Source organism: Protopterus annectens, chromosome 13.part0, assembly GCF_019279795.1.
Source record: "Protopterus annectens isolate FY-2018-M chromosome 13.part0, PAN1.0, whole genome shotgun sequence".
Lineage (NCBI taxonomy): Eukaryota > Metazoa > Chordata > Ceratodontiformes > Protopteridae > Protopterus > Protopterus annectens.
Window position 1 is genome coordinate 522,538,158 of NC_056747.1, and position 23,636 is coordinate 522,561,793.

Genomic DNA, 23,636 nt, shown 5'->3' on the forward strand with positions numbered 1-23,636 from the left:
GGTTTAGTGCTAACTTTACCCCCCTCTCACCCCCTAGAGGGCCCATCTCTATATCGGAAGAATGCAAAGTTCCTATAATCATGGCTGCACAGGTAAAAAACACACTCTCCAAAGCCAAGAACACAGCATCCATGGGACCTGACAATATCCCAGGCTGCGTTCTACATGAACTACAGAATGAACTGGCACCCTACCTAAGTACCATGTTCAATCACAGCCTCACCTCAGGCTTTGTACCCACTGAATGGCGCACTGCGACATTTATCCCACTCCACAAAGGGGGAGCCATGACGGACCCCGATAACTACTGCCCCATTAGCCTGACGAGCCTGGGAACATATCATCATGGAACTCATAAACAAAGACATCGGTAATCTCCAAATTCTGGACCCTACCCAGTTTGGATTTGTAAAAGGAAGATCATGTCTCCTAAACCTGATTGACTTCTTTGAAGCAGTCACCAAAGCCATAGATGAGGGTAAAATGGTTCACACAGCTTATCTAGATCTCGCCAAGGCTTTTGACACCATCCCCCATGTGGAATTACAGATAAGCTCATTAAACTAGGTATAAATCCCTATGTCCCAAGATGGGTTGCCAACTGGCTCATGGACAGAACCCACACTGTGAAAGTAGCAGATTCCAAATCCGACTTCAGACCAGTAACAAGTGGAGTACCACAGGGTTCAGTCCTGAGTCCTCTCCTGTTTGGTATCTACTTCTCTGAAGTGCAGGCTAACACAGAAGGTCTTTGGCTAACAAAGTTTGCAGATGACTGCAAACTAGGAGCCATAATCGAAACTCCTAATGATGTGGACAAACTACAAAAGGGCCTCACTGAGACAGATACCTGGTGTCAAAGCCATGGCCTGAAGCTCAGTGCCAAAAAGTGTATTGTCATCCCCTTTGGTAAAAACTCTGTACCCATGAACTACCACATAGCTGGTAGCCTACTTAATGCCGAAAATGTGATGAGACCTTGGGACACAGTTGGACAGTAGTCTCTCCTTTGATGATCACATCGCCACAGTGGTCAGGAAATCCTTCTACGTGGCTCATCTCATCACAAAAGGATTCTTATCCAGAAAAAAAGAGGTCATTGTTCCCCTCTACTCATCACTCATTAGACCCATTATAGAGTACAACGCCCCTTTTGGTATGTACCTCACAAGACATCTACAACAACTGGAAAGACCACAAAAATAGCTCACAAAGAGCATTACTGGCCTCCAACAGATGCCCTACGCAGACCGTCTCAAAAAACTACAGCTTTACTCCATCGCATATCGCCTACTCAGGGGCGATCTCTGCCTAACACACAAAGCTACATCAAACCCAGAGCTGTTGGACATGCTCCACTGAAAGAAATCCCAATCCCTCAGAGCTACACACTCTAGGGACCTAAACCTTGTCACCACAATAAACAGAACATGCTGGAGGGATAGACTCCTGTCCCAGAGACTTCCCATACTCTGGAACAGACTACCTATCTATGTCAAACAGAGCTCCTCATTAGCACTCTTCAAGAAAAATCTTGATGACTGGATGGGAAATGGGAAATTCACCCCAGGGATCACTTCTGTGGCTCTGCTCGACAGGGGCACAGGAAAATAATTTTCTTGGGTGGCGAAAGCCAGGGTACATTTTTTGGCTAGGCTTATATAGGCCCTATGGCCAATAGCCTAGTACCTACCTATGAACCTATGGTGTGACATCTGGACAGAAGAAGAGGACAAGGAGACCTGGTGGTGTTAGAGGAAGTACAGGAGAGTATACAGAGGAAGAGGCTGGCAAAGAAGTGGTATTGTCAAAGAAATGAAGAAAGTAGACAGGAGTATAAGGAGATGAGCATGGCAAAGAAACAGGTGGCGAAGGCTAAGGATAAGGTATATGCAGAGTTGTATGAAAGGTTGGACACTAAAGAGGGAGAAAAGGACCTGTACCAATTGGCTAGACAGAGGGACCAAGCTGGGAAAGATGAGCAGCAGGTAAGGGTGATAAAGGATAGTGAGGGAAATGTACTCACAAGTGAGGAGAGTGTGTTGAGCAGATGGAAAGAGTACTCTGAGGGGCTGATGAATGAGGAGAATGAGAGAGAAGGTTGGATGAAGTGGAGACAGTGAATCAGGAAGTGAAACAGATTTGCAAGGCGGAAGTACGGACAGCTATGAAGAGGATGACGAATGGAAAGGCTGTTGGTCCAGATGACATACCAGTGGAAGCATGGAGGTGCTTAGGAGAAATGGCAGTGGAGTTTTTAACCATATTGTTTAATGAAATCTTGGAAAGTCAGAGGATGCCTGTGGAGTGGAGAAAAAGTGTTTTGATACCTATTTTTAAAAATAAGGGTGATGTGCAGAGCTGTAGTAACTACAGAGGGATAAAACTGATCAGTCACAGCTTGACGTTATGGGAAAGAGTGGTAGAAGCTAGGTTAAGAAGGGAGGTGATGATTAGTGATCAGCAGTATGGTTTCATGTCGGGAAGGAGCACTGCAGATGCAATGTTTGCTCTAAGAGTGTTGATGGAGAAATATAGAGGAGGTCAGAAGGAGTTGCATTGTGTCTTTGTGGACTTGGAGAAAGCATATGATAGGGTGCCTAGAAAGGAGTCGTGGTATTGCATGAGGAAGTCAGGAGTTGGCAGAGAAGTATGTAAGAGGGATACAGGATATGTACAAGGGTAGTGTGAAAGTGGTGAAGTCTGCAGTGGGAGTGACAGATGCGTTTAAGGTGGAGGTGGGATTACATCAAGGATCAGCTCTCAGCCCTTTCTTATTTGCAATGGTGATGGACAGGTTGACAGACGAGATCAGACAGGAGGCCCTATGGACTATGATGTTTGCAGATGACATTGTGATCTGTAGTGAGAGTAGGGACCAAGTTGAGGAGACCCTGGAGAGGTGGAGATCTGCTCTAGAGAGGAGAAGAATGAAGGTCAGCAAGACCAAGACAATGTGTGTGTGTGTGTGTGAATGAGAGCGAGGATAGAGGAATGGTGGGGATGCAGGGAGTAGAGTTGGCAAAGGTGGATGAGTTTAAGTACTTGGGATCAGCAGTTCAGAGTAATGGTGAGTGTGGAAGAGAGGTGAAGAAGAGAGTACAGGCAGGGTGGAATGGGTGGAGAAGAGTGTCGGCAGTGATTTGTGACAGGTTACCAGTAAGAGTGAAAGGGAAGGTCTACAAGAGGGTAGTAAGACCAGCAATGTTGCATGTGTTGGAGACGTTGGCACTGACAAAAAGGCAGGAGTCAGAGCTGGAAGTGGCACAGTTAAAGATGTTAAGATTTGCACTGGGTGTGACAAGGATGGACAGGATTAGGAATTAGTATATTAGAGGGTCATCTCAGGTTGGACGGTTTGGAGACAATGTCAGAGAGGCGAGATTGCGTTGGTTTGGACATGTGCTGAGGTGGGATGCTGGGTATATTGGGAAAAGGATGCTAAGGATGGAGCTGCCAGGTAAGTGGAAAAGAGGAAGGCCTAAGAGAAGGTTTATGGATGTGTTGAGAGAGGACATGCAGGTGGTTGGTGTGACAGCAATATGCAGAGGACAGGAAGAAATGGAAACAGATGATCTGCTGTGGCGACCCCCAATGGGAACAGCCAAAAGAGAAGATGATGATGATCCTAAATTCAAGATTAACTTCCTATATATTGAACTTTATTCTGATCAATCAGGCTTGCATACTAGTGTTTATAAGAAACTATCTCACAAAAACAAATACCGTCACAGAAATAGTATGCATGCCCAACATGTTTTTAAAGGAACTGTAAAGGGACAATACACTTGAACTAGAAAACTAAATACTGACTATGACAGATGTCTCATACAAATGCAGGAAGTAACACAGGAATTCATAGATATAGGCTATGATGAAAGTCTTTTGGATGTTGCATTTAATGAGGTTATTAATAGAAACCGTAAGGCTTGTCCTTATTTTACAGTTAATCATTCACAGGATAGTTTGGGATTGACTGATTTGGGGGATGTTTTGGAGCTGCACAGTTAAGGCTCTTATTATGTAACACAATCAGAAAGCTGCAGTTCAAGGTGTGAGGATGATAATGAAGCATGGAGGAAGTTCAAGAAATAGGGGAGAGAGAGAGTGGGATTGTGGATGCAGATCCTTGCAGAGGTTAACAGTTTTAAGGAATGTTGCATTCTTAAAGTAGCAGAGAGAGTTCTCTGATGTGGGTTGGCTTGGGAATGGAGAGGGGGAGATTCTGCCAATGGGGATGGCTTCAGTTATGGATACAGACAGTGGGCAGGGGAGGCAAGGTGTCAGGTATGGATAATTGGAGAGAGTAGTAGTGGAATGGGAGGACGCTGGAAGGACATGTGGACTACAGGCTGGAAACTGCCTTCCCTGTCAGGGATTGATGCTGGGGTGTGGGTGGAGAAAGGGGGGCAGGGAAATCCCGGGTGGAAGACCTGCAGTAGTTGGAGTTTTTGGTTTAGTCCAAGGCAGAAACTGCTGTTGGGGGGAGGATAATTGGTGGGGTAAGTGGGGTGCTACACAATAACTATGGGAATCAATTAGAGAAGGTTGGAGGGGCTTGGGAAGAGAGAATGGATGGGCAGTTCACAGAAGGGTGGTGAGAAAGTGTATGTGTGGCTCCCAAATATGCATCATGGGTCTGGGAAATTTGAAATTTTTATCTTAGAGGTGTTTCATGGGGGTGTTTGTGCCTCGAGGCAGACTCCATGGAGTTTTTCCTCTGTTGGTTGGCAGGTGTTGGAAGTGTGATGGGGAGGGAGGAGTTGGCCGGGAACCTGTGTTTTGGGAGTGCAATGAGTTGGCAGATTGAGGGTTCCCTGCTGAGTACTCTGTTGGAGATGCTTGGTGGGCAAAAGGGTGCAAATGGGGAGATGATTTTTTGAGCTGGGTTGCAGGATCGGAGTTGCCTAGATATGGTGAGGTCTTGTTGGGTTCAGTTCTGGTGGATGCCATGAAGACGATTGCTGGAAGGTGGAAACTGGGGTGTAAACCAGACATATGTGGGGTGTTAAACATTCTGCCAAAAATGGAGAAGCTGCAAGTGGGATCTTTGGAGGAAGGTGGGAGCGGACTGCATAGAGAGGGGTGAAAGTTGAGGGAATAATACTTACACAAGGAAGTGTTTTGGAGGAGGAATTCGGTTTGGTGGAGGACAGGAACTTGACCAGTTTATGTAATGTTGCATTGCTTTAATTGTACGGAGGAGTATGTGTGATGTATGGTGCTTGTGGCTGTGAACATGTTGGCATGGTTTGTTTTCTTTTGTATGGATGGAAGTTTGCTTATGTCACAAATAGTAATTTAATAAAGGTACTTAAAAGTAAAATAAAAATGTCAGAACTTTTCAAAGGAGTGAAACTGATCCCAAAGAGTCCAACCAGAACAGTGGTATAAATAACCTGAGGAGAAACAGAAACTGCAGATGCTATGGTAGCAGGACTAACAGGAATTCTTGGCTAATGCCAAAATCATTTTGTTTACTTTTACTGTCTGTAAAGTACCAAAGCCTCAGTGATGTAACAGGCTCAGTGTGTACACATTTTGTCAACAAATAGATTTTCGGGCATATTAACTATCTTTACATAATATCAGACCAGGGCTTTTCTAATTCAGCAACCTGCAAGAAAACAATCACACAAATTAATTTACAAATTTAAACTGGTCTCATTAAGACAGCTTTCCTGAGACAAAGTTATTTAACATTTTGTTTGAAACTTTGGACTCTAGAAAAGGCTGATTCAGAAAGCATACCTCAATATCCATATTTGGAGAGCTCTCTCGTGGGTCATAATCAAAAATGGCAACCATTGTCCTACGTGTCGGTGTCTGAGGTTGTCGGGTAGGCAAACTCCACTCTACAGCAAAATTGAAAAGGAACAGTCAGGAAACAGGAGGCAACTTAACATTTAAATTTTTAAAATAGAAATTAAAATTAAATAAAACATTTTGCTTAACAGTAATAACTGTGTAACCTGAACACTGTAATATATTAGAATTTGTGCTCCTAAAGTAATTAATCTCCATATTAGAAGAATTTAGGTCTCAGAAAACCATAAGCATAATACCCCCTCATACATTATTTTTCTGGCATGCACCAGTGGCTGCGGTAGCATGAAACTCCTTAAGTGACTCCTTGGCATGACTATGCTTGCAAGTAAATTTAGACCAAGGCAGACAGCTAACATATCACTAGGGCAAAAACCCAACAGTCCTCTTGTCTAAATAATCTTGCAAATGAAATCAAGATTTTAATTGGCCAATTTCTTCAGTCTCCTGTATTACATCTAATATTTATTTATCCTTATTGGCCAGGAAAGTTCTACTGGGTAAAGCCCATTTTTAGTGGATGCCTGGGGAGAAAAGCTCCATCAAAAGGTACATGCATACTTAATGCTTGGTAATTACATTACACTTTTACATTATACAATTACATTGTAAATTTACAGTTTCAAAAAGACAATTTGATGTCCTTACATTCACTGCTGCAGTATTCTTAATATCCGAGATTCCCTGCCGTGGAAGCCCAACATCCGGCCAGTCTACCAAAGCCTACTGTTGCTTTGAGGTACGCTAAACATCACCTTTATGCTCTTTACTTTGTGTAGGGCATAAAGGTGATGTTCAGGCATACCAGCCTCAGGACTTCTTTGCCGGAAGTCCAGACACTTCTAACCATTAGTCTGTTTGCCTACATCCATTTCTTGCCAGTTTTGAATGCATTTTTTTGTCTGGTGAATGCTTACTCCTGTTTGCTGAAGTCTGACCCATTGCAGATAAATACCCCAATTTTTTTGTGCCGCTAGGGGTTAATGCCATCCAGGAAGGTTAAATGCCAATGTGGGAGACAGATTCCCCATAAAGATTACCACACTAAGTGTCTTTTTTTTGCCTGGAGCTTCTCACGACCATATGTCTTGTTCGATTTGTTAGGCACTTGCCCCGAAAATCCTTTGTAGTAGGCTTTCTTCCCTTTCCTTGTATCTTGAGAACCAGTGTCTTAAGCTTCTTGCCAAAGATACAATGGCAGGAACTTTCTGCCCAATGGGTCAGCCATTCGGGAAGAAGGTGAAAAAGTAAGACTGGAATATTTTACTGTCCAGTCTCTGCTGGGTGTTTCTCCCAAGGTCATTATGAACCCAGATGCTTACCCGCCTGTGTTACCAGATTCCTATGGTGCGACTGGGTTGGAAGCCAGCGAGGATCTGGCTGGCAGCACATCTGATGAGGCATTGCAGGCATCCATTTCAGATGTTTAGGGGAAACAATACTTTGTTATTTCTGAGAGGCCTAGGGAGGGTTTTGCAGATTCTAGTTAGGGAAGATGTTCCTACTACTGTTATCAAATGCCATCCTGGGTTAGAGCCTACTCAGTTTTATACGATGGACATTCCCTTAAAAAATAAACAAAACACTAAACATGTTTCTTCTTCTCCTAAGGATCCACAAAGTAAGTGGCAAGCCTTTACCCAGGGGTTATTTAATTCTTTAATGTCATTAAAGCCATCTCAGGTGGTTTCTGTTCCTGCTCTTCCTCAGTCCTCTACTACCCTTAAAAGGCCTAGAGAACAGGATTTTTCTGAGGAAAAGTCAGATTTGGATGAAGAATCCCTGACTTACTCTGCTCAAATTTCTTCTCCTTTGGACTATGGGTCAGAGGATGAGAAATTGAATATTCCTATTACTCCTTTTAAGGAAATTTCCTTTGGGGACACAATCTCTAGGATGATGGAATTTTTTAAGTGGGACTGTGCTCAAGTCTCTGATATCTGTAAGAGGTACTATGAGTTGCTGCAGATGGTATCTCCTAAACCTGCTGCAATTCCTTCTGTTTTGGCTGCTTTTTCCAATGTCTCTAAAGAACATGATTCTATGCCCACTGCTCCCAAGAAGCCTGATAGGTTTTATAGTGTGCCCGAGGATTGTAGCTTTTAGTACAAATGTCCTGCTGCTGACCCCTCTGTGGTGCCTGTAGCCCCTCTGTAAAGCCATCTCAGTTGCTTCCTTCACCTAAGTTACTGTCTTCTGACAAGAACAGCAGAACCATGGAAAGACTGGGTAAGAAGGTTTAGACTTCTGCTACCCTAGTTTTTAGGGCTATTAGTTATCAGACTCCTATGTCTAGGTATGTGTTGGCTCTCCCTTCTCAGGCCTGTCAGCTTATTTTTGATCTTCCAGACTTTGAGGGTAAAACTTCTGCTCTTTCCTTGCTAGGGACTTCCTCTCAAGTAGTTTGTCATTCTATTAAATGTAGTTATGATGCAGCAGATGCCTCTTCTAGGGCTTCTGCTTTTGGCTCAGTGGTGAGGAGGTATTCTTGGCTTAGGCTTCAAACTTTACCTGATATTAAAGCATTTTCAGTTCTCTGCTTTGCCCGTTGGCCTTTCTACTGCCCCAAGTGTGTTTACCAAATGCCTTGCTCCTATGATTGCTTTTTGCAGGCTTCAATAGTTCCAAATATTTCTCTACTTGGATGACCTGCTGATTTAGGCATCCTCTCCAGAGATCCTTTTGCAAAATCTTCATTTTTCCATTTCCCTTCTTCACAGCCTGAGGTTTACAATAAACTTCAAAAAAGTCTTCTCTGATCCTTTCTCAGGTTCATGTCTTTCTGGGTCGCAGGATTCAGACAGTGCCAGTGCTAGCATTTAATCCTCCTCCAAAGGCCTTAACTCTCATTTCTTACTTTCAAACTCTAATTCCTCTGGCATCCATTACAGTCAGGGAGTTTCTGAGTGCTCTGGGTTTCATGGCATCCACTATTTCGATGCTCCCTCTGGCCAAACTTCACATGAGAAAGTTTCAGTGGTTTCTTAAATCAGTGTGGTTTCAACATGCAGATCCTCTAGACATTGTGGTTCCTCTTCTTCCTTGTCTCAAGAAGAAACTTCACTGGTGGATTCAGCAGTTGTCTCTGAAACCCCTGCTCCCTTTTCATCACCCTCCTCCCTCTCAAACTGTTCATATATGTTTCAAATGTGGGATGGAGAGCAACATTTGGCTTCTTAAAGGTACATGGGAGTGAGGTCACCTCATCAGCAGAAAGAGCACATCAATATCATAGCGATAAGAGCTCTTATGCTGGCTTTTCAGGCCTTTCATCCTCTTTTCTCTCCAGGGCCTCTCAAGATATTCACAGACAAATCAACCATGATGTGGTATATTAACAAATAATCTTTGCCGGTTGGAACTTCTGGTATGGGATCTGGCTGTCAACTATCAAGTAACTCTTCAACCAGTTTATATCCCTTCATATCGGGACATTGTGGCAGACACTCTGAGCAGGTCCTTAACTCAATCTCACAAATGGATGCTTCATAGGGTTGTGTTTCTGGACATTGTCCACCAGGGTTACTCCTCAAGTAGATCTACTTGCCTCTCCACTGAACAGACAACTTCCTCTGTTTTGTGCCAGAGTTCCAGGTCCTCTGGTATGGAAGGTGGACGCCCCCTTATTTTCTTAGAAGGGGATGTTTCTTTATGCTTTCCCTCCTCTTCCTCTCATTTCTAAAACCCTATTTCAAGATTCAACAGGATGCTCCCAAAATCTTGTTGGTGATTCTCTTTTGGCCACCACAGCACTGGTTCCCTGTAATTCTGCATCTAGTTAAGGGCAGTCATCTCAAGTTAACTCACAGGGTGGATCTACTCACACAAGACAAGAGATCTCTCATCCAGCCCACCTAGCCTTGCTTCAACTGACACTGTGGATGATAGGATTTTGATTCCTCATAGACACTTTTTTTCTGAGAATCTGCTGAAGGTCCCGCAAGGGGCCAGGAAACTGACTACTAGGAAATCCTACTAATCCAAATGGAAGAAGTTTTCTATTGGGTGTCTTTCGTAACCTGGATCCACTTAACTGTGGATGTTCCTTTAGTTCTCTTACTTGTGTGAGTTGCTCAATGCTGGTTGAACCTGTTCTTCTATTAAGACCCATTTATCAGCTATCTCTACATGTCTGCCTTTAACTCCTCCTTTAGCTTCTAGATGTGAGGCTAAACAATTTTTTAAAGGTGTCCTTAATATTAAACCTCCCAGGAAGACTGCCCCTCCTCCCTGGGATCTTAATTTTGTTTTGAAGAAGTTGACTCAACCTCCTCTTGAGTCTGCTGCTTCAGCTTCCTTGCAACACTGTTCTTTTGTTAGCTCTTATTTCTGCCAGATGGATGCCTGAGTTGCAAGCCCTTATGGCTTGTCCTCCTTTTTTGATATTTCATGAGGACAGTGTGTCCTTGCGTACTAATCCTTCTTTTATGCCTAAGGTGGTTAATGAGTCATCACCTTATCTGTTAATTTGCCTACTTTGTTTACCTCTCTGCAATCTGAGAGAGAGAGAGTGTGCTGCACACTTTGGACATGCATAGACAACTCAAGATTTTATTTGGATAAGAAGAAGGCTATTAGAAAATCTGATCAGTTGTTTCTTTACATCCTAGGTCTTTAGGTTTAACTGTATCCAAGCAAAGTATTTCTTCTTGGATTTCAAAGGCTTTTTCTTTTTGTTGCACTTTTCACAGCAAAAGCCTTCCTTCTTCTGCAAAGGCTCGTTCTAATAGAGCTGTGACTCATTCTGGTGCTTTTTTTCAAGGGCTTAGATACTAATTCTATTCTTGAAGCAGCTACCTGGACTTCTGTGCATACTTTTTACTAAACACTACAAGTTGGATGGTAATCCTAGAGCTAGGGCTGGTTTTGCTACAGATGTTCTTCATTACTTTTTCGAGGGCTCTTCTGCTCCTTCTTCCTCGAGCTTTGGCACTCTCCCAGATGTTAAGAATACTGCAGCAGTGAATGTAAGGACAGTATAGTTGTGTAAAATCTTAACATAACAGTAGAAGTATTTGCCTTCACTGCTGCGGTATTCACTCCATCCCCTTAGTCCTTCACCTTCCTGGATATACAGGTTACCCTTTGGGTTTCCTTAGGCTGGTGTTCCTTCTGGGGTAATCAGTTCTGATGATAGCATATCTGAATGTCACCTTTATATGCCCTACACTGTACGAGGAGCTTAGGGGTGATGTTCGGCATACCTTAAAGCAACAGTAGGCTTTGGTAGACTGGCCGTACATCAGGCTTTCATGGCAGAGAATCCCAGATGTTAAGAATACTGCAGCAGTGAAGGCAAGGACATCTACTGTTAAGGTAAGATTTTACACAACTGTACTTTACATAACCAAAATGCAGTAAGAACTACTTTCATTGATGAGCGGTACCGTCAGTTTCTTGTAGAAGCATCATAAAAGCTGTTACTGAAACTGTTAGTCATTTCCTTCCTTAAGGATGTGAGTAATGTTGATTACTGTAGTATAACTATGACATGGAAGTGTATAAGCTGTAAAGGTACAGTATTCTACAGGTTTAGTTATGTACAAGTTAGTATGATGTACTGAGTGTGTTGAGTGGTATGATGAATGAAGATAGTTAGATTTGGTAGTACATATAAGAGTTGGGTGTAAAAGAACAGTGATCCAAGATGTTGGGTAGGAGAACTACATAAGTTTAGTCATGGACTGTGCAGCAGCTAGAAAAAGTGAGGTGTGAAATAAGGAGGGAGAAAGATGAGTGTGACAGTACAGCTGTTAGGGAAGATGATGACAGATAGTTATACAGTTGAGATGAAAGACTCAAAATGGTAATGAGCATGACCAGGTCTGATTCAGGTATTGTTTAAGCAGAACATTGAAGCTAGGGAGTTCATTATTTTTTTATCTGTACAGGGATGGCATTACAGAACTTGGAGACAAAGAAGAACTATAATGAGTCCCCTGTTAGGTTATCTAACTTACTTGCAATTAATAGGAATTTTTCACTAGAGCGAATATTCCTTTTAGGAGAATGGGGCATTGGGATGTTTTGTAGTGCTGGGGATTTTCCAGGATAGTAAATGAGTTTATGTCCAGTAACTAGTTGTGTGTATGTTAGGTAGTGGTTTAGTTTGAGACGGTTCAGATTTTTTTTAATGCATGGCAATGACAGGTTCTATAAGAGGCTTGGTAGAAAATTTTGCAGTTTTGTTATAGCAAGAGGCTAGCTTTGATATACATGTGATGTTTAAACCTGTTAAAATAAGTAAGGCATAGAAGAGGATTGGAAGTAGCTATGTAGAGGCCAGGATTTTCATGATGCATAAGTCAAGTACTGTTTGACCCTATAAATAGAGCCTAGTTTCTGGTAGGTCTTTTTAATGGTTTGTAGTATATGTTGTTCAAGTTTGAGTTTGTGATCTATCACAATGCCCAGTAATTTAGTATTGGTTTTTATTTCAATTGTAAAACAAATGTTTTAATACTGAGGTCTTCAGTTCCCATACACTCCTGCAGTGCCATTCCAAGTCTTTTTTTCATCTATGTTGAAAATAATGAACATCTTACTTAAGTAGGTTACATTTCACAGTTCTCTACCTAGTTTCTCAAATCCCTTTTTTACAGTTTTTCCCTTCCCTTCCCATATCCTCTCCCTCGCCCCTTCTTTGTTTACTATCATTTCATCTTTCTGTATCATCATATCTAATTAAGTCTCATCCTTATCGCCTATATTTTTTGGTTAAACTACAGAATCCCAAATGACAGACTACAGATGAACCAATATGCCAAAAACTAATGTTCAAAACTGGAGTAAAACATTAAACTGCAAGTTTTTTTTTTTTTTCAGGAAACAAGCCCCACTTACACTCCCAAATGACAATCCCTCCAATCATACAAAATGGAAGAACAGAGAATCTCTTAAAGCAATCACTGCTGGCTCAAACTTGTAAATCACACACACACTGATTTCCTGTGGACAGCCTGTTGGGTTTCTCAGCTCCTTGTGCTTCAGAGAGCTGGCACTCAAGGAATTTTGCCTCTGCCACCTGCAGATATACCTATTTTTTCATTACCACATTGTCTGACCAGTTCCTCTGCTAAAATCTTTCTTCATTCTTGTACATGCTATGCAAATACTGTGATCTACTTAAACATGATTATTTCTGCATATTATTCTCTACTGTGATTCATCCAATAACATCTGTTACCATGAAGGTATTATTACTGTAATAATTTGCACTCTGTATCTGTTGCCATATATACTTTTGTAGTAATTTACTTTGTGATATATGCAAGATGATAACTTTATACATTTATAGTACAAAAGTATGCTGATTATACCTTCAAATGTGGAGAAAGACAGGCTTTTATGTACTTCTCTGACAAAGAAGTGTGTAACAAGTTTTGTTAGGCACATCTTTCAAAAATGTTATGCTTGTGTCATGCTACAGCATAAGCAATGGCCACCAAAGGACAACATTAAGAATTTAAGCAGCTTTGAAAACTGTTACAAATATCTGACACACACACACACACGCTGAAGTGTCAAATGTTTCATGACTTTTAAACCAGTAAACGCTTTCTACTTTTAAACTTTTCTCAGCAACTATAAGTACATCTGGGTACAACTAGTAGTACATCACGCTAACTGAAGTTCCATATATGGCAAAGAATTATGGCCAGGTTTCTTTGATCATACCCAATGTAAGGAACATGGTAGTAGCCTGTTACCAAGATTTATCCCTTGTGTTTTGCTTCACTCCTCCGTCAAACTGAATTTCTTCATATATCTCAAACATAAAACAAGTTAATTATAATCAGCAACAGTCTGAGTTCTGCTAGCAGAGAGTTTCTTTCCCAGTGAGTCTGGTGAACATGGGCTCCACCCAGTTGGACTTAGTCAACTAAAACCAAATCCGCCACATCATAGGTTCATAGATAGGTACTAGGCTATCGGCCCAAGGGCCTCAGTAACCCTAGCCAACAAGGTTCCCTGGCTTACACCACCCAGAAAGTTATTTTCCTGAGCCCCTGGCGAGCAGCGCCATTGAAGTGATCCCCAGGGTGTATTTCCAATTTCCTATCCACTCATCAAGATTTTTCTTGAAGAGTGCTAATGAGGAACTTTGCTTGACATAGATGGGTAGCTTGTTCCAGAGTATGGGAAGTCTCTGGAACTGGAATCTATCCCTCCAGCATGCCCTGTTTATTGTAGTGACAAGGTTTAGGTCCCTAGAGCATGTAGCTCGCAGGGATTGGGATTTCTTTAGGTGTAGCATGTCCAACAGCTCTGGGTTTGACATAGATTTATATGTTAGGTAGAGATCACCTCGGTGTAGGCGATATGCTATGGAGTAAAGCTGGAGTTTTTTGAGACGGTCAGTGTAGGCCATCTGCTTGAGGCCAGTAATCCTCTTTGTGAGGTACTTCTGTGGCCTTTCCAGCTGCTGCAGATGTCTTGTGAGGTAGATTCCAAAAGGGGCGTTGTACTCTATAATGGGTCTGAGTGTCGAGTAGAGGGGAAAAATTACCTCTTTTTTCCTGGATGAGAACTCTTTTGTGATGAGATGTGCCACGTAGAAGGACTTCCTGACTACTGTGACGATGTGATTATCAAAGGAGACCCTACTGTCCACCTGGGTCCCAAGGTCTCTTATCACACATTTGGCGTTAAGCAGACTGCCACCTATATGGTAGTTCATGGGTACAGAGTTTTTAGCAAAGGGGGTGACAATGCGCTTTTTGGCATTGAGCTTGAAACCATGGCTCTGACACCAGGCATCTGTCTCAGTGAGGCCCTTCTATAGGATGTCCACATCATTTGGGGACTCTACTATTGCTCCTAGTTTGCAGTCATCTGCCAATTTAATTAGCCAAAGGCCTTCTTTGTTAACTCGTACTTCAAAGAAGTAGATATCAAACAGGAGAGGTCCCAGGACTGAACCCTGTGGTACTCCACTTGTTTGAAGTCAGATTTGGAGTCTGCAACATTTACAGTGTGGGTTCTGTCAGTGAGCCAGTTGGCAACCCATTTTGTGACGTATGGATTTATACCTAGTTTAGTGAGTTTAGCAATAATTTCAGAATGGGGGATGGTGTCAAAAGCCTTGGTGAGGTCAAGACAGGCTGTGTGAACCACCTTTACCCTCTTCTATGGCTTTGGTGACTGCCTCAAAGAAGTTGATCAGGTTCAGGAGGCATGATCTGCCTTTCACAAACCCGAACTGAGTGGGGTCCAGAGTTTGGAGGTTACCAATGTCTTTGTTTATGATGATAAGTTCCATGGCCTTAGACCAGGCTAGTCAGGCTAATAGGGCGATAGTTCCCAGGATCAGTGGTGGCTCCCCCTTTGTGGAGTGGGATAACTGTTGCTGTGCGCCATTCAGTGGGCACAAAACCTGACATTAGGCTATGATTGAACATGGTGCTTAGGTGGGAAAGTCAGTTTGTTCTGAAGTTCATGTAAAACGCAGCCTGGGATGTTGTCCAGTCCCATGGATGCTGTTTTTGACTTTAGAGAGTGCAACTTTTACCTGCGTAGTTGTGATTACAGGGACTTTGCATTCTTCCTGTATAGATATGGGCCCTTTAGGGGGTGAGAGGCGGGTAAAGTTAGCACTGAACCTACCTGCCAGGATATTAGCAACATCAGTTGGTTCTGTAATTTTTGTGCCGTTGTGCTGTAACTCAGAGCAGATCTGGGTGTTGCCATTGAGATTCTTGACATTGCTATCAAATGCTTTGTGATTGTCCCTAGAATCATCTGGCAGTTGGCTCAGTGGGTTAAGTTCCTGTGGTACAGATCTTAATTCCTTCAGCCCTCATTTGCTTATAGTGTGACCTTGAGCAAGTCAGTTAACCAGACAGTGCTTGGAGCAACTGGAATTTTGGGCTGGGTTCCTCAAATGGTCCTGTGGGCTGCAAGTTTAGTATCTACACATGAACCTAAATAAATACAGAGTTATTTACTTTTTTTTTTACTTACATTTTTATAGATTGACTTTATCCCACTAAGCCTATGTCATCCATTCATTGTAGATCCAAGGTGATGCTTGTAACAGACTACATATGTGATTCAGTTAGTCTAAATACAGTGTCTGCTCAACATGCCACAAAAGAGTCATCACATGACAGGTAACTCTCGTTTTCCAAACTTCAATGCAGGGTGTCTGCTCAGCATGCCAAAACATAGATGACATCCAACAGGTAACTGATATGATCTTGCAAACCCCTGTACTGTACTAGCATATTAAATGCTTCAAAAGAAATTTCATAGCACAACTTTTTACCATGTGAATGTACAGCAAAAGAAGACAGAAAAAAATATTCAACACTAGCATTTATTCTGTGTAGCATTTACTGTACCAGATTAGTCTGACTTTACTTTAGTCAAGTATACTGCATTATGAATCAAATACCTGTAAGCAGTGCTCAAAGCACACACAGAAATTGATGCAAGTGATCTGCATGCTGTAATCTACTTTCTCCACAGTGACTAGAAAAAAGAAGTTATGTACTCACCATAATGTTCCATGTGTGTTGACCATCTTCACCTTCATTCTTACCAGGATAGGTTCAGATCCGATCCTCTGATCCGACTCGGCCTTATATACAAGCTTGAGATCTTCCACTAGCTCGTGGCTAAACCCTATCCCAGCATGCAGTAGGAAAGCCCCCCAGATCCTGTTTACAGTTATAATAAAGAGGATACAAAATAAGGACAGTTTAATACCTTAGAGAGCAGTAAAGAAGGTCAGAGAATAATGATATCTAATTGCACTAACTCGGTCTTCCAGGAGTAAAAAGGCTGGGGGAAGGAGGGTGGGATGTAAGAATAAAGGCAAGATGGACAAACACACATGGAACGTTATGGTGAGTACATAACGTTTTTATGTTATGTTGTCCTATGTCACCTTCATTCTTACCAGGATGGGACAGTGTTCCTAGCACCATCTTTCTTGGGTGACTCAAGGGAGAATATTCCTCAGACTCGTGGAACTAAGAGGCCCTGTTCCTGGAGGCCAAATCGACTTTGTAATGAGTGATAAAAAGGTATGTGGTCTTGCCCATATTGTTGCAGCATAAATGGTATAAATTGGTAATCTAGCCATAAATGTGGAAGAGTTTGCAATGGCTCTTGTAGAGTGGGTTTTAACTTTATGGGGAAGATCTCTGTTTTGAGATTTATAAACGAAAGTTATGCAGTCTGAAAGCCATTTTGAAATTGTCACTTTGGAGACTGGGGAACCTTTTTTTGAATCTGAATAAAATATAAATAGTTGGTCAGATTTTCTGAAGTCCTCAGTCTGGTGTAAATAGAAAGGCAATTATCTATGTACATCCAGTTGGTGTTCACATGTATTCTGCCTTATTCTCAGAATTTGGATAAAAGACTGGCAGTTCTATGGATTGGTGCACATTTGACTCTGAATATACTTTTGGCAGAAAGGAAGGATTTGTTTATAAGTAGACCCTGTCTCTATGGAACAGCAAGTAGGGGAGCTTTATTGACCAGGCTTGCAGCTCTGACAACCCTTCTAGCAGAAGTAATTGCTATCGAGAACAGTTTTCTATGTCAAGAATTTGAGTTCAAAGATGATGCTGGCTCAAACGGGAGAAAAAAATTAAACGAGATAAGACAACATTTAAATCCCGTGGTGCTGAAGGGTCTTTGATAGGTGGTCTTAATAATAAGGTACCTTTAAGAAAGGCTTTGTATAGTCTGAGATACATAATATTGAGGCCTGATTCACCTAAAGGGAAACTGGATATCGCTGCTAGCCAGTGGCGGCTGGTGACTTCAAATCACAGGGGGGGCTGCAGGAGACAGCTGAATGGGTGGGGTCAAGGGGAAGGGGTGTGGTCAACCAGAAAGGGGAGGAGCTATGCACAAAACCACAAAAAACTAACTTTAATTAAATACGCTGCCCTGGGTGGCAAACCATCATTATGAAAGTCCAATCAAGACAAAAATAAGTGTAGAAGAATAAAAATATTTCAATGCATTGGCTGCATGACAGCTTACTTAATATCTAGATGGAAACAAAAGGTTGTGAGGCATGAAAAATAAATTACTTTTTAAATACATTACTGGAATGCCAGTCAAAATCAAGTATAAGAAAAACCAGAAGCACTCAACTCAAACCACTTCTCCTTGCACTGCAGTTCTAATATATAATATATTCAGCTTTATTAAAGTACCAAGTAACATGCTGAAAGTAGAAATCTATGTGATGCCCCCACTTGTAAAATGTTTCTTATCCAAAAAGACCTGCTGCCTGACAACTTGTTTCATGGGGAAAACATGATAAAAGTAAAAATGAAAAGCAAACAAGAAACAAGCTCAAGATACATTGCTTAAAGGATTACTGTACAGGTTATGGACCACACATGATTGGCATTCTGTTTAGTTAACGGGTAAAGTCTGTAGAGATGACTGGAAGTCTCCAACAAGTGTAATGAGCTTTTAAAATAATGGAATCCTGTCCTTTAATACCCAAGGCTTATACATTATCTAGTCAAGTATTCTCTGCATGGCAACAACAGAAAGGCTTTCAATGTTGGCAATTCTTTAACAGTATGCTTATTAAAGCTTACTTGCATCTTACGATCTCAGACAAGCTTACCTTATGGTCATTAAAGCATTGCTACTTAAACACAGAGCAACAGGCACTTTGAGTAATAAGCATAAATCAACAGTACAAAAATATGACAGAAACCAGACCATTCTGCAAAATCAAGGACAGATGAAAAGCCACTGTAGTACTTATGCAGTGTGTCCTCCCATCCAAGGTAGATACAACTACTCCTTGCCTTGCTTGGACACATCCAGAGTCACTACATGGGGGAGTGGGGTGCAACAAGCATGTCACAATTTGAAATCTCTCTGGCTGACTGTGATGGTCCTGACACATTTGTCATACCTCTCAACCTCAAGAGCAAGAAATCTGGACAAAGCCATACACAGAAGTGGGACAAAGGCCCAAAAATAAGGACAATTTTTAAATATTGCTCTAGTATACTTAGAAAGATAATAGAATAGGTCTTGCATTAGTATGAATTTTCTGAAGGGTATAAAATCTGAAACTCAAATGTCTGTCATTTTCTAATTTCAGTCTTTAGTGATTTATCACTAATTTGCCAAAAAACACAATTTTATGAAAAATGGACCAAAAATGTGATGCAAAAATATAAAATAGACACACAATACAGCTGCTACCTGTCAAAGAAGGGACACTTTAATATTAGTACTGCTACCTTGAGCAGCTGACAAAATAAAAGAATCTCCATGCATTTCAAGTAATCTATAACTTTGATTATTACAGTTATTTCTTAATTGTAAACCCTCCATGTTTTCTTCCAAAATTGCTATTTTGCAGAGGGATTATTAGGGGGAAGAGCAACATTTTGAGCCAAAATTGGGGACAGTTGAGAGGTTGGCTATGCCTAATTCTATAAAGCAATTTATTTGCATGTACCTCTCAACCTGTTAATGCAGTAAATCTGAACAAGGCCAAATATATTGGGGCACATATAAACAGTACTAAAAATTGCTCTTGTATAAATTGAGACAGTTGATAGAACAGCTCTTACTTTAACATGCATTTTTCTGAAGGTTATGAAGTGTGAAACTTATTATTTAGTGACTTAATTCCTAAATGATTTGCCAGAAAACTACAAATTTTATGAAGAACAAACCAAAAATAAGAAGCAAAAATCTATTCATTCTTTGAAAATCTGGACAGTTGGGAGGTACAGTTCAGCTGGGCCTGTCTGGGTTTGCTGCCCTTCCCCCCTGACAAAATAATGGTTGAATGGAGCCTCTGCAGCCATTCCAATGAACCATTACTTGGCTATTTCACTCCATTTACCATAAACACTAATGTGCATACTGCTATACTTCTATGATGAGTTGGATTTCATTTGAAGGTTTTATTTTGTATTTTACAGCACAAACACTAAGTCATCTGTTAAACAAAGCAATGCAGTCTCACAATGAAAACTTAGCATTAAAACTTCTCTGCCCTTGAAACTCACATTCATTGAAACAGCATTGAAACCCACATTCAAAGAAAATACATTTTGCCAGTGGCAGATAAAGATTAATTTTGGGCTGTTTTCAAATCATAGGCCCCTTGCATATGAAACATACATGTGCTCTTTGATACACCTTCCTCATTGTACTAAAATTATATTCCTTGTACAATACAGTACACTTGTTAGAGGGTGTTTTGAACATTTTTCCAGTAAGCAATGAAGCAAACCATATGCACCCATAATGGCAAAACTGCCCAGTTGAGAATATTTATCATAAAAAAGTCTACTCAGACTTCCACAGTCCACCATTATTAGTAAATATACACAATTCTACAGTCCACCATTATTAGTAAATATGCACAATTCCACAGTCCACCATTATTAGTAAATATGCACAATTCCACAGTCCACCATTATCAGTAAATATGCACAATTCTACAGTCCACCTTTATCAGTAAATATGCACAATTCTACAGTCCATTATCAGTAAATATGCACAATCTCTGAAGTAAGTCATCTAAATAATTCCACATTAAAGAAATCTGTAACTAATGAAGTGGTTGCTGCTAGCAATCACCTTTATATTTCATGGTTTCATCGAAAAATAAAGTGTCTGTTGCCCCTCAGGAATAAATTGCCTATATTACATTAAAAAATGATAAGCTAGTAATAATATTGCAAGAGGAAAGGGATGGCAAACTGATAACAGACTCATAGTTAGTATCTTCACCAAGGAGAACATTCTCAGTACGGCAGCATCCACCCCTTGTGGGAGTAGAACCCACAGCCTTCTGCATCAAAAGCAAGTACACAACCTGTTGTGCTATAGTATTAACTAGGCAAAGCACTAAACTTCTATTCCCCTGCAGCTCTCAGCTCCTTGTAAAATCTACTCAATACTCAACTGCATCTCAACTTCGCAGCTCAAGAAAACTGGAAAAAGTCAAAATGTATTGGGGGGGGGGTCAAAAGCCCAAAAACCAGGGACACATTAAACATTGCTTGTATAATCTTGGAAAGTTGCTAGAATAACATGTTGTGTTGCCACCATACATTTTACTGCCAAGGTCCCTGAGCAAAAAACAGTCAGAGTAACATACCACTACGCCACATCAGCTGCTTTGTAAAAGAGGAAGACTGAAACTTAAATGGCTATCATTTAGTGAATTCAGTTCTCACCATAGCTGTCAACCTCTTAGTACAAAACTCCTGGACAAACCCAGTAATGAGGGAATACAGCCCTCAAACATATTCAGTGAATTCAGTTCTTGCCATAGCTGTCAACCTTAGCACAAAAACCTGGACGAAGCCAATAATGGGGAATACAGTCCCAAAATAGGGACAAATTTAAAATATTCATCTTATAAACTTAGAAAATTGCTAGAAAAAAAGGTTGTGCTACTATGTATTCTGAAGAACATGAAGTTTGAAATTCAAATGCCGGTCAATTCTACTGCTGACAGAACAAAAACAATTTTCAGCAGAGACCCAGGGATTAATACTGCAGACACGTCTTTGTAAAATGACAGGGCACCAGAGCAAATCCACACAAACACAGGGAGGAGATGCAGACTCCACACAGAAGGCACCCCAGCCAAGAATCAAACCAGAAAATCTATAGCTGTGAGGCAACAATACTACCACTGCACCATCAAATATGCAAGGAATTAAACATTCAGAAACCTGAAGTCTGAAATTCAAATGCCTGTCAATTTTACTGCTGACAGAACAAAAACAATTTTCAGCAGAGACGCAGGTATTAATACTGCAGACACGTCTTTGTAAAATGGCAGGGCACCAGAGCAAATCCACACAAACACTGGGAGGAGATGCAGACTCCACACAGAAGCTACCCCAACCAAGAATCAAACTAGAAAACCTATAGCTGTGAGGCAACAATACTACCACTGCACCATCAAATATGCAAGGAATTAAACATTCAGAAACCTGAAGTCTGAAATTCAAATGCCTGTCAATTTTACTGCTGACAGAACAAAAACAATTTTCAGCAGAGACGCAGGTATTAATACTGCAGACACGTCTTTGTAAAATGGCAGGGCACCAGAGCAAATCCACATAAACACTGGGAGGAGATGCAGACTCCACACAGAAGCTACCCCAACCAAGAATCAAACTAGAAAACCTATAGCTGTGAGGCAACAATACTACCACTGCACCATCAAATATGCAAGGAATTAAACATTCAGAAACCTGAAGTCTGAAATTCAAATGCCTGTCAATTTTACTGCTGACAGAACAAAAACAATTTTCAGCAGAGACGCAGGGATTAATACTGCAGACACGTCTTTGTAAAATGGCAGGGCACCAGAGCAAATGCACACAAACACTGGGAGGAGATGCAGACTCCACACAGAAGCCACCCCAACCAAGAATCAAACCAGAAAACCTATAGCTGTGAGGCAACAATACTACCACTGCACCATCAAATATGCAAGGAATTAAACATTCAGAAACCCTTAAGTCTGAAATTCAAATGCCTGTCAATTTTATTTAACATTTTTTAATCAGGACAGTCTGACTTGGAACAATAAAACAATTTTCAGCAGAGGCCCAAGAAGAAATAATGCAGACATGTCTTTGTAACATGGGAGGACACAAAAGCAAACCCACACAAACACAGGGAGAAGATACAGACCCCACAAAGAAGGAACCCCAGCCAAGAATCAAACCCGAGAACCTGCAGCTGTGAGGCAACAATGCTACTACTACACCATCAAATATCAAGCATTGCAACATTTACAAACCACAGATATTATGAGGAACAGATCAGATCGAATATGAGGCAAAAATCTGCAATTTTTTTACAAATGGTGGTGGGTAGGGAACTCAAGTCTTTAACACCTGCATACAGGGTACAGGGTTCAAGCCTGAGGTATTCCCTACCACACCACCATGAGCACCTGGGGCATTTTCACACCCCCCCCCCCCCCCAGTATAAACATTGTAAAATAAAAGCACCATACACACACAATCCAGTATAAACATTGTAAAATAAAAGCACCATACACACACAATCCAGTAAAAAGCACCATACACACACAATCCAGTATAAACATTGTAAAATAAAAGTAAAAAGCACCATACACACACAATCCAGTATAAACATTGTAAAATAAAAGTAAAAAGCACCATACACACACAATCCAGTATAAACATTGTAAAATAAAAGTAAAAAGCACCATACACTTATTGCTTTACTGGTCACTACCAGGCACAAGCCTTACTTCACCTTTAACGTGAATTGTTTGTTCTTCAGGATCTGGTACAGTCAGCATGTCTTTCTGTGTTCATTTTGAATGATTTTATTACTGCCTAAACGAAGGAAATCATTCTGCAATCATACATTTGCATAATCCCTTTTTTCAGTATGCAATTCAAATTTCAGTTTATCCCAAGCAAGGGAAGGAAATTACTTTTTAGGCATGTTTCCTATTCTCTTCACAACTGTCACATATTTTGGAAAGAAATGCAAACTTTTCACTTAGCAAACAAAAAAGTCTGTCCCCTCTCACCAATATACTATAGCATATAATTTTAATGCAAGTAGAATAATGTTAACAGAATGCTGAAACAAATTCAATGGCAACATATGAATCACCACATAGAGGAAGTGAAAACTGGCTATATATAATTTAAAATCCAGCCATATTAAAGTGATACTTACAATACATAAACACATTATTGTGGGTAACCCAGATATGGCTAGCTGAATTACCCGTACTGGAATTTAAAAATAGATGAAGGAAATACCATTGCGATGGATTAAAGCACAGT

At 41.0% G+C, this 23,636-nt stretch overlaps 1 protein-coding gene across 1 annotated transcript in view; it reads right to left on the bottom strand.

Moving 5' to 3' along the window:
* Positions 1–23,636, bottom strand: part of LOC122787927 (peripheral-type benzodiazepine receptor-associated protein 1-like) — a 1,795,954-nt gene that overhangs the window by 186,137 nt on the left and 1,586,181 nt on the right. The window contains exon 27 of the mRNA XM_044054852.1: positions 5,752–5,855. Within this exon, the coding sequence (XP_043910787.1) occupies positions 5,752–5,855 (104 nt within the window). The remainder of the gene's footprint in view (positions 1–5,751; positions 5,856–23,636) is intronic.